At 38.8% G+C, this 12,310-nt stretch overlaps 1 protein-coding gene across 1 annotated transcript in view; it reads right to left on the bottom strand.

Annotated features, from left to right (window-relative positions):
* Positions 1 to 644: 644 nt before the first annotated feature.
* The window catches only part of syndig1l (synapse differentiation inducing 1-like), a 35,412-nt gene continuing 23,746 nt past the window's right edge, over positions 645 to 12,310 (bottom strand). The window contains 3 exon segments of the mRNA XM_029462593.1: positions 645 to 3,511; positions 11,601 to 11,684; positions 11,686 to 11,739. Coding sequence (XP_029318453.1) covers positions 3,353 to 3,511; positions 11,601 to 11,684; positions 11,686 to 11,739 — 297 coding nt within the window. The 3' untranslated portion in view covers positions 645 to 3,352.

Raw genomic sequence — 12,310 nt, 5'->3', positions numbered from 1 at the left:
TAATAATATGAATGCACAAAAAATAACACCTTACCCGCTTGAAATAGCTAAAAGTAGTGAAATAGTTAGTGTAAAAAATGAAATAAACAGTTGAAATAGTTAAATCAGTTTATAATCCATTCATAAGAACTATTTGGGTGTTGTCGATGAAGGGGTACTCGAGCTCATTTGATATCGCTGTGGGGGTACGTCAGACAGGAAAGGCTAGGCAACACTGTTACCTGACAATCACCACCCACTAAAGCTCTGTTAGACTGCATGAATGTGACTATCAAAATAATATAAAAGCACAGTGTGGAATGTCAGTCCCGTACCTGTATTATCCAGTGTGTAGAGTGTGGAGTTGAGTGCGGCTCTGCGTTTATGTTCAATAACCATGATGGTGACAGCAAAAAGAAAGGTGTACTTTACTGCACGCAGCTATGAGAACACTGCAGCTACAAATTTCAGAGCTGCTCCTCTGTTTCTTTCTGTGAAAACCACCTACACACCATGACTCAGTCTGTGTTTGCTTTTGCTTTAAGGACAACTCAAGCATCTCAAGCACTAGGCTAATTCTCTCAGGTCATGGAGGGTTTTTAGGATATAAATCCGACTATAGAGCTTCACATTACATAGACCACAGAGAAAAACAATTCTTTGCTTTTAAGAAAGGACATCTTTCCTTTCTGATTTATTTGTCATTACATTTGAACATGTCTTTATTTGCAATATGTACATGTTGCCTTCACACAAAAAAATCCCCAAAAGATAATGAAAAAATTTAATCTTCTTTAATTCGGCTTAAGGGCACGACACAAAGAGAGCACTATCACCCTGGCATTGAGGAATGCATTCAGAAAACGTCTTTGTTGCGTGGATGTTCACATTAACATACTCGAGAAGGAAATACCAACAGCATGGAAACCCACGTACTGTTGTAACACATTGCACAATACCAGGTTGCCAAAGAAGCCAGATAAAAACACAGCATTTTGAATGACACGCTACATAACACTAGGCATGTTCATCGTTATCAGCAATAAAACGATCTCCAAGAGATGAAAGCGGACGTACAGAGTCTTTCAGTATAGTTACAGCGATGGTCTTGGTGTGTGTACACTGACGTGGAATCAGTAGCTCATGAGTTACCACTGGAACATGTGGTCAGAAGGGATCAGAGGTCAAACATATACAGTGTAATGATCAGCTTTTCAGATGACCAGAAACTTAATGAGGTGATTCTTGGGGCCCCAAACAAAATCAATCGGCATTCAGCTTATCATTATCTGACTGCCTCAATGTTTATTCATACAGGCAGCCAAAAATAACATTCAAAGAAAAGTCTTGGGAGCTGCAGTTTTATTTGAGCAAAGCACACTGGAAAATTCTCCGCGTGGAGATTACGGGCAATATTCACTCTTCATTAGCACAGCAGAACCGACTTACATGGTTGTTTTAAAATGTTCACAGAGCCGAGCATGTCTAAATGGATTGTTTACTTGTAGGGTTTGACAGCAACTAGCGACAAACAAAAGTGGCTTATTAGTGAAATTAATGTGGTTGTGCTATTTTAAGGCTATGCTCCAGAGAGTAGACATTACATCTAAAAAAAAAAAGCCATTACAGGGAGCTAATTGTGCTCCATAAATGTCATGTATGACTAATGCACAACCTGTGAAGGGAAACTAAGTGTATAATCTCTTCTCTCCAGGATGGAACTAGAATCTGCCTGCATCTACAATATAAAAACACAAACTAAAATCTCTGTTATTAATAAGCCCTTCATACAAAGACAATCAGTGAATTTGTCTGTCGCCTGTCTGTCTTTAAACTCGAGTAATAAGTCTTGAAAGTGCGAAGGAACATAGAGTCTCAATGCTTTGTCACTATGAAATGTCCTCTGTATTAATAGCTGCATTGTGGAATGTTGAGCATTGCACAAAATATGAGCCCCTTCACCGCCTGATCAATTTTAATTTAAGCTTTTTTTTATGATGTGGCAACAACAAGTTCTAAATCCAATCAATCATGCGTCGCAGTATACTGCTGGCATAGCTAGAGTCATGCAAAGAATAATTGATCACAGCTAAATTTAAAGCTGTCAGACTGCCACACTTGCGTAGCCCTGGAGGATACGTAAGGCCTGCCTTTTAATGACATTATCTACCTGATTTATAACTTCTGAATGGATGATGTTTCATTTCCCATTGCCTTACCAGATGCAGCGTTTTTTGGGAGACACTGTGCCTTGTTTCCCCTGAATTTCTGACCATCTGGCCACCTCACATGTGTGCTTTACTTCAAAGGCTATAAATGAACATTCCTTAAAGCGAATTTAAACAAGGTGCCTTGAGATAGCAAGGAACACAAAAAGACAAACATAAAACAAAGCACATTTGCTTTTATGTAGGCAAACCAAATCTGGCATGAACAGATTTAGTTAGATTTCAGGGCATGTCTTTGATGGATGGACACCTTCTCAGAGATAAAATATAGGCCTGAGGCTCCATTGAAATTCTTGTAATTCATGCCATTTTGTTCAATGAGACAGAAACAGCCTCTGATCATGTTTGATCTCTTTTTTTTCTCTCAGAGCTTTATTCTTCTTTGATTGAAATTAGGCCTATAATCAGTAGTTTTGTATTTTTTTCTGAAGTTTCTCCGGAAATGAAAGCCCTCCTTTATCATGATTCAAGAAAATGTGAGTATGGTCATCTACTGTGAGGCAATCAGCCAAGAGACCTACGCAGCCTTGGTACCTTTGAGTCGATAAGGGCAGCTCACGGTCTATTATGGACAGCCCTGGGAGGCAAACTGAAATGACAGGAGACGGGACTCCACAGAGAGGCTCCAATTCTAAACTCCAGTTCAAATAACAACGACATAAAGTTGGTTTAGGAGTGATTTTGTGTTGATTTTTAACCCTCCTCAAACTCTGCTCTTAAATAATTGCTTAAGTGTGCAGCGTTAACCTCCCAGTATTTTCTTCTTGATATGTCCGTAGGGATCTTGGAAGTTAAAAACCAGCCAAAAGAGGATGAAGCCAACAGGGGTTTAAGTCAATGGGATGGAAACTGGACTCCAACATGGAATATTTCCATTACTCAAACACGCTCAAAAAAAAAAGTTGTCTATCCCCAATTCCCCCTCTTCTCACCCTCCAGCTTGACCTCTCTCCAGTCACCATGGCTAATCTTGGCTGACAGAAGGCCTGTAGGGAGAGAAAGATGGAAAGAAGGGAAGGCGGAGGGAAAAACTGTACATCCCCAAAAAACTTTTCCACGAAGTCTGCAGGAGCAATGGCATTCCCATGAGGGGGTTGTTCTCTTCCTGGGCTCCCTGGAGGTGTGTTGGAGGGAAGGTGTGACTGCTATATGTGTCCTGGTTTAGAAAGGTAGGCAATGAGGGCAACCACCACCCCCACATACACACCGGTGCCTATAGTGATAGAGAGGGCAGCGAGGAACAAAGCGCGTCTGGAGGCGATGTTAGCCAGTGGGAAGTCACCTTTGTTCACTGCCTTGGTGGTCTGAAAAGGAGAAAACACAAGCAAAGAAGAAAATCAGATAGAGTTTGAAGGGATGTCAACAGAAAGGTTGTCCCATTTTTCTGACAGAAGCTGTTTATTATTTCTGCAATTAAACATGCAATTGGAGGATGTACCTATTGACCGAGTGGCTCAGTGTAGCCCAGGAGAGTTCATCATGCATAGCTGGACTAAAAAATGGCAATTTGTGTGAAAATGTCAAGGACTGGAGGTTATGGTCGTATCGGCTGCTAGCACTAAATGATAATGACATATGAGAAAAACAGATTTATCATAATTTGTCATTGAAGGAAGAAAAAACTTCTTTAAAGACTCGCAAATGAAATAAAAAGAGGATATTCTGCAATTGCTGCTATTGTTTGGAAAACAACATTATGAAAGGAATTCAACCACTTATGCTACAAGTGAAAGCTAAACATTGTAAAGCCTACTAAAAAAACAGGTCATTAAAAAGCAGGTTCTTGCTTTGCTGCAAGAGGGATTTTATACTTATTTTCCCAGACAACAACCCCCACGAGTATGACCCAGTTACCATGTATTTAAGGTTATAGTGCATTTTTACAACCCACTATAGACACATATAGATCCTCTGTGTGATGTTAACCATTGAAAAACAGTTGTTTTACTATTACTGACCGCAGTATAAAACAACTGAAATCCTTAAATGCAGTCAGGGGACGGTTCTCTCTGAGTTCCTCACTAAGAATGTCCCCTTTCACATTATATTTATTATTTTGATCCATTGCTAACTATAACTACTGCTTCACAGTTGCAGTTTACAGCCATTTTGTCCAAAATGTCATCACTTCATCATTCTAATCTTTTAGAAATCAATTGTCATGATTAGCATCTGAATTCTTGAGTTATGACCAAAAACATGTTTTTAGGTCACAGTGACCTTTGACGACCAAAATCTGATTAGTTCATCTTTGAGTCCAAGTGGTCGTTTGTAACCTATTTGCATTTATCTCATTATTATATTCGATTTTCAGTCAAAATGTACATAAACCAACTCACTGTTTAAACCACATCCTGGAACTTGTTCTGGCATATGGTATTGAAATTGAACATTTATTAGTCTGTCCACATAATCCTCATTTATCAGACCATTTTTTAATAACTTTTGAAGTCCTGTTACTGGACTTCAAGCCATTAGGCAAAATATCCTACATTAGATGTAATGGAGGAATCCTATGCTAACTGTAGTGCCTCCCAAATGAATCATCTTGTTGCTGGTGCTGCAGGCTCACTGCGAATGACTCTGTCGCTCCTCTAAAAAAGAAGCAAGACAAATAAAGCAAGCTCCATGGATTAACCCCCAAACCTGGAAACTAAAACAAAAGTCAAAAAATCTTAAAAGGTGTCTCATAACGATGCAGAAAACTATTCCATGCATTTGTTACTTCTAGGCTGGATTATTGTAATTCCTTATGATCAAGTTGTCCCTTAATTAATAAATCCCTTAAGACTCTTCAGTTGATCCAAAATGCAGCGGCACGTGTATTGACAAGAACAAGGAAACGGGATCATATTACTCCTGTATTAGCTGCTCTGCACTGGCTCCCGGTAAAATACAGAATAGAATTCAAAATCCTTCTCCTGATTTACAAAGCAATTAATGGTCAGGCTCCAGCATATCTTAAAGATCTCATAGTACCTTATAAACCAACCAGAGCATTGCGCTCTCAGACTGCAGGGTTACTTGTGGTTCCTAGAGTCTCTAAGAGTACAATGGGAGCCAGAGCCTTCAGCAATCAAGCTCCTCTCCAGTGGAACCAGCTTCCAGTTTGTGTTCAGGAGGTAGACACCCTCTCCACATTTAAGAGCAGGTTAAAGACTTTCCTCTTTGATAAAGCTTATAGTTAGGGCTGGCTCAGGCTTGCCTCGTTTTACGAGAATGGGACGTAAGTATAGACGGACAACCTGAAAACAATAATAAAAATGTTACAGCGGCTATAAATCATGTGTTAGTTAAGTTAACATTTTAAGGTGCCCTATGGAGTTTTTCTTGTAAACAGACTCTTCATAGTGTTCTAATACTTTTAAGACTTTTAATAAAGAATCCAGTCCCAGTTAATGAGTTAGACAAAGTAAACTATCCAACTGAACCCTTGTTTATTAATTAGCCAGATACGTAACATCAGCTATGTAACTGATGCTAAAAGCGTTCTTTCTTCTTGTATCATTCCATACTGCCTGCTGAATAGCTGATATGAGTAATTTGCTTGAAAGTACAACAATGAACAGTGGTTTCTCTTGTATATCCTGCCCATTGTTGATGTGTTTACAGTGCTGCCTGCGTTGTATATCCCCCAGCCAACTTGCTTTTTGAATGAACTTGCTTGCAAGGAGGGAAATGGAGGGAAGAAAGACTCTTTTTTGATTTGTTGTTTTCATTCACATAGCTGAATAGAGGTCAGCGGTGGAACAGAAATTACACACACAGGCAACAGTGGAAATGGTTTCAGTGGCTTTGTTTGGACTTTGCATTGGCTTTTTCATTTCCCTTGTCCATTGTCTTCCCCTAAAGTAATTTATGTTCTGTTAACTTCAATGCCATCCCATAGTAATTTATTATTTTCTAGTTGATTCAATGGTGCCAATACAAAACAATAATTTATTGTACCTATAACACAAAACATTGGTCCCACTATTGTGCTGAATGTATCCCAGACCAGTTTGAAATGTAGCGTGTGAGTGTGTGAAACGACTTTCATTATACTGTTGAATTCATTCAAACAAAAATGATGCTGATGTGTGTGAATGGGATGAAGCTGGCATCACACCTCCAACTCTGAGACCACGGTCATCGCTTCTAAAGATCTGTCACATTCATTTTGGAAGTGGAAGCTCGGAATAGACAAGGTTACGTTTCTTATTTGCTGCTAAGGTTAAGAGGGATTGCGACTGCGAATTAGATGCAGAGTCTGAGTTGATTTGGATTTTGGCAGTGAAAAGAAAAAAATATACCGAAGCATGGCTAGACACAAACCCTTGTTTCGACCTTTGATTCTTTGCTCGCAAGCTCTCAGACTGTGGATAGAAGTGGCTCGAGATAGGTTTCTTTGCAGGATGCCTAACCTTTGTCATCATAACAGAATGAGAAGCTCAGGGAGAAATCTAGAAGGACTTTGGAAAGGGGCCACTGCTTTTCCTCATCGTGAGAAGCCAGCTAGTTTAGGTACTCCTTTTATTTTTAGGTGTGCTCAGCTAACTGAAGGGAGAGCCTGAAGTAAATGTAACTCACACTGGAGGGACTAGCAGTTAGTAAGTCAACAACTAAAAAAGAACAAGACTTTAATTATTTAAACGGATTCGAAAAAGGTAATTGCAAACAGCTCTTACACAAGGCTATCAGGTTTTTTTGTTTTTTACAAACATTTTTTTTGTTTTTTATCAACATTTAATATTTTTGTATGCCTTTTCATCTGTACATTGTATCTAGAATTATTTAATAATTACTGTATTATGTATAGCTTCTGCTCATTTGCACTACAGTCATGGAAACAGGGCCAGAGCCGCCGGCCCAGACAGCAAACCCCCAACTACACGCTACTTTCCCTTGTTTGATTCGTCATTCTGTATCTTTCCGTCTGCAATTTTGTAGCAAGTCAATTCAGTAAAACAGATGCAAATTACATTCGACACAGTCAGATTTTTTAATCCTGTCTATAATATTACAATAATAGGACAGAAATGGAATATATAAATAGAAAGTATTACTGCAAAATAGGGGTTTCGCAATATCCCGGTTTTGACGATTACCGCAATATTAAAAAAAGTATATTGATATATTGTCAATGATACACATTTCATAATAAAATTGTGTTTGCAGATTTCAGGCCTTTACTGTTCATCTGGTTGCCTTTTCACTATTCATGAGTGTAATTTGTTTTTTTGTACGCTTTTGTACAGTTACAGTTGCATACTGTCTCTCCACCTCCCTACATTTGCTTTTGAATATTTTGACTGAAAGCATTATTTATGTATTTTTGAATTGCATTTTTCAGTTTTTGATATTGCGATAAAATCGTTATCATGAATTGTTTTGGCCACAGTAATTGTAAAGTGAAAATCTGAAATCGCAAAATAATAATGCTCAGCAAAGCAAATGCAGAAAGATATTCAACTTTAACTGGTTTATTGTGTGCTTTGTTACTTTTTTGACAAATGAATCACACTCATTTGTGTGTGGGGCGTTAGGGGAGGGAGACAAAGCAAGAACATAAAGAATATAATTGTTTCAAGAGGCGCTGGATTAGTTACACGATATATTGGTATAGCTCAACCCCTAAACGGCATAATAGCTATTTACTTATTTCAAGTGGTTTGTTTTAGAGGAATGAGATCTTGATTGCAACGTTGCACGTCACCTTATGAGGGTTGTCTAGGGAGACTCTTTCGAGACATTTATTGAAACAACATCAGAATTGTTAAACATTAATCTGCGTTGCAGTGAGAAAACAGTCTCATGCTTACACTGAGAATCTGGGTAGGCCGCCATGGCACAGACTCAGTGCAACAGTCTGAGCCTGTTATAGGCACAATGCTTCCTGTGGTTGAATTGTTTCTCCTTATGGCGCAGACAGCTTTGAATCTCACAGCATCTTTGAGTACAGCACTTTTATCTACAGTAATAAATAAATAAAAACACAATTTAACATTTTTCAGTGATGGTTGCTACTACTGAAAAACACTCTCCCACTGTGCACCAAATGTTTCATTCGTGCCAAGAAGGTTTTAGAAGACAAAGCGTAATGGTCCCAGACAAAGACAGCCAGATGAGAGCCAGAGAGAAAGACTCGAAAGGTCAGGAAGCAAATCTAGACAAAGAACATGTATTCAAGGCAGAGCCTTTAGCTGCCATGTCAATACAGTAATTATTGAAACAAAAGCCCATCACAGCAATGTCGTTAGGAAGAGAGAATCCTAAAAAAAAGAGTCATAATGTGACAGTGGAGAGTTTAATTGTTTGCATCACTGGCAGGAAATAGAATTAAAGGGCACATGCTTATTATTTAATTTCTCCAGTGAAACCATTCATTAAACACTAATTGATTTATCAATCTTTTACTCCACCTAACAACGAAAGCATGTTGTGGCTCTGAACTATAAAATACTAAACATACTAATACTATATTGCAGACATATATATATATATATATATATATATATATATATATGTACATTAGTATGTAGTAGGTTTAAAGTGCGTGTGCTTATTCTCTCTGTGAGCGTCAGCCTTGTATAATGTACCATATATGTCATTGTGTGGATTTTTTCCTTGAATCCCCTTGAGAGGAAAATGGTTAGAAGTTTTAAGGCTTTATCTCTACAACCTTGACAAAATGATTGAAATGTGGTGTCATGGAAAAAAAGATAAAATCTCAGACTTAAAGCTGCACAGAGACTCATACAGCGATGCGCTCTAAGAAGTCAATTCAGCACCCATAACAGGTTTTTCTTACAAATAAACAACACGCACGTAAATACCTAAACTGTTTCAAAATAATCAGCTCATTCATTTTCATTCACTATGATGACTTGTATGCTGTAAAATATCTTTAGGGGAGTCTGATTTGCATGATCAGGAAAGGAATCGCTTCGACTCCTCGACTCTGCATTCTCCAGCACAAATGTCTCAGAGCTGAGAAAAACATTTATCAGCATCTCCACACAAAACACTCACCCTATTAGTGGCAATAATTGAAACTCAATTCTGCTTCCCAATCAAACGCTCCAAGCTAATTTCCACCAGATACACACGGTATTGTAGTCATTATCAGTAGTGCGGGCGGTGAATCCTAAAACAGTGAAGCACTATTAACCGTAAAGACGTGACAGAATTAAAGATTCAGTCTTTAGAAAATAGGATGTGAGCATGTTCAAAGCAGCATATGAGTGCATGTCTGTTTCTGTGTGTTCGTTGATGACCTCGCTCAAACTCCTCAAACAGCGACTCTCTGTTTGCCGAGGTCTGACCTTCCATTGGGATAAAAACACTATTGATCGGCCGCCCAGAGACTCTATTACAGTCACTAAGCTGTTTGTTTGTAAATGTCCTCGGAGCAGGCTAAGTGACGAAACTGATATGCTATAAAAACTTTTCTACTGCCCTTCTCTAATCCCACAATGCATCTGCTTACACTGAAGGCAGAGAGCGGTAACTACAAAAACAGTAACATTAAGAAAAGAGGGTTTGAGTCTTTAGGCTAGTTAGCCAAACTGTGTGCATATACAGTGTTATTAATTATGTCTTTTTAAGCCCCTTACGACCTAACACATGATTAAAAACATAAACTTTGTTGGTCAGTATGGATCCCTACACTCTTCTCTCAGTAACTTGGTGCAAGAGTCCTCACAGATAATTAAATTTCAGGCCGTGTTCTGCTAAAACCTTACAATCTCCTCGCTCTAAATACTACAGAATTAATTCATTTAGTTAGGGGGGGCTCCCTGAACGATTGAATGAAATGAAGACCAGTGAAGTGAGGTATTGAGCTATAAAATGAAGCGATCCCAGACTCCCGCCGTATCTTTTCCTGACAGCTCTTGTGGACAACACCTTCTAAAGGAGCAGGATTGACAAGAAAGCCATCCATCCCTAAACACAGCCATCACTTCCCCATAATTACCCAGGAAGAATCAAATTAGCTCCTGACAAGATAATTCACTGACTGCCTTAATCTGCCTCGGACTCCTCGCCTCCGCAGATAAATCAGCGAAATGCTCGAGCTTTTGATAAGAAATTATAGTCAAAGGCAGAAGAATTTACTGAAAAGCTGTGTGTGTTTATTTGTGCTTTTAAACACACGCTGTATTTGTGTGACAGCTTTTAAGTGTGTCTTTCCATGTTGATGGTGCACATAAGAGACAAAATTGATTCACAGCAAGACAAGTAGCGATCCCTGCTGTTTGTTTGACTGACATAATCGGAGTTGTTTCCCACAGAACTGAAAAGATGGTGGAAGTCCAGTTGGAATCCATTAGACAACCATTATTGGCAGTTTTCAAATCTCAGCGGCTTCAAAATAAACAATGTTGACTCGTCACACAAGACAGGTGGCAGTCTAAAATCTCACAGGCTCGTTCATAATAACGTCACTATATCTTTCCGTCAAAGTAAATATCTCTTAACCTGACGCGCCAGATGGTCTGATCAAAAACTCTTGCCTAAGCCGGTCGGGAGAAGAGAGAAAACATCTTTTCCATTAAGAAAAGCCTTCAGTGCAGCTTTTTGCTTTTCTTTCAATAAAGAAATACTCGCCAGTCTAGTATAACGGATGCTAGTAAAGCATCTATCTACGCTAACTTCTTTAGGAGCTAAATATAAATATCACTCGCAAGGCAATATTATTTAACCAAGCTCTAGATCTAATATTTTAAATGTAAAGACACTCCTTCAATTACATTTCTTGACATTTAATATTCAAAAACAGTATATTTGTGAATAAAAGCTAGAGAGTAAAAATGTTCTAAAGAAAAATGACTTTGTTTGTGGCGGACTAAACTAATTTCTCTTGAATTTCTTCCCACAAATATGGCTTTCCAAACAGCTCACAAGATGTTTAATTCGCCTTTTTATAATTACACCTGTAATTGGGTTAATCTTCAATCCTCTTCCACCCGTTCAAACGCTTGTATCTCTTCTTAGCACTTTGATCACCTCCTTTTTTTTTGGAGTTTGCACTTAAAGCCTTGGGAAGTGATTTATATACTCTTCCTAAAGGTGGCTTTTAGCCTGTTTACAGAGCATCAAGCAGCCATTAAAGATTGGCCTTGAGCTATTGATGGGTTGCCCAGTCAGAAGCAGCCTTGCGTTGGCAGTAAGGGAGTCAGCTGTCAGTCCTTTATCATGTGTGATACGCCTTCCGATTTAAGTGATGCATCATACATACAACTGGGTGTGAGCATGTGTGTTTGTGTGCTTAGATGTCTGCGGATTCATGTGTGTGTGGGAGGATGCACTCCAACAAACACATGCTTTATCCTTCAGCGGGATGTGTGACAAACCACAGATTTGTGGAGGTGTCTGCATTGCACGTATGTGTTCACATGTGTGTGTCCTCACCCCCTGTGAGAAGTAAAACGCTGCGATCCCCAGAGGCCAGAAACAGCAGAGCATGGAGAAGATGGCCAGGCCCAGGTGGTCTCGATGGAGGGACGACAATGAAGTTGTCCTCGCTCTCGCTGTCGCTGGAACAGTCCGTCTGCACAGAGAACAGCAACACGGGTGAAAACACACACCAGTTTAGTGGCGTGTACATGTGCAAATGTTACAGTTCATGTGTGGTGATGCAGCCATATACAAACAGGCGGGTCCAGTTAAATCTGACTTACATACAACCATGTTAGGTAGACATTTTGGCTAATATGCTTATTTGCTTTTTTACTCCAAACAAAGGGATCCATCTTCTTATCTAGCTTTTTGCAAGAAAGTGATGAGGAGTACTTTCCAAAATGTCATACTTTGTATTTAAAGTAAACAATTTATAATTAATTGCAACGAGTGTTAATTTTGGAAGCTATTTCAGATTTTAGACAAAGACAACTCAAAACGTTCAGTCCCATTTTAGGCGACAAAAAGTAATTACATTTCTGTCAACTTTAAGTCATTACCTTTAGTCAAAATCTTCTCCCTCTTCATTTTGTCAGCATTTTTAAAATCTTTTAATTTGACAAACTTTATACAATATAGTAGCATAATTGTCAGAAATGAGCACCGTTTACACTCTTCCTTTGTTTTATTATATCTTTAATGTTTTGGTCTGCTGATATAAG

The sequence above is a fragment of the Cottoperca gobio genome, chromosome 24 (assembly GCF_900634415.1).
Source record: "Cottoperca gobio chromosome 24, fCotGob3.1, whole genome shotgun sequence".
NCBI lineage: Eukaryota > Metazoa > Chordata > Actinopteri > Perciformes > Bovichtidae > Cottoperca > Cottoperca gobio.
Note: the sequence above shows the minus strand (reverse complement) of the source record. Positions and strands in the feature narration are given on the sequence as shown.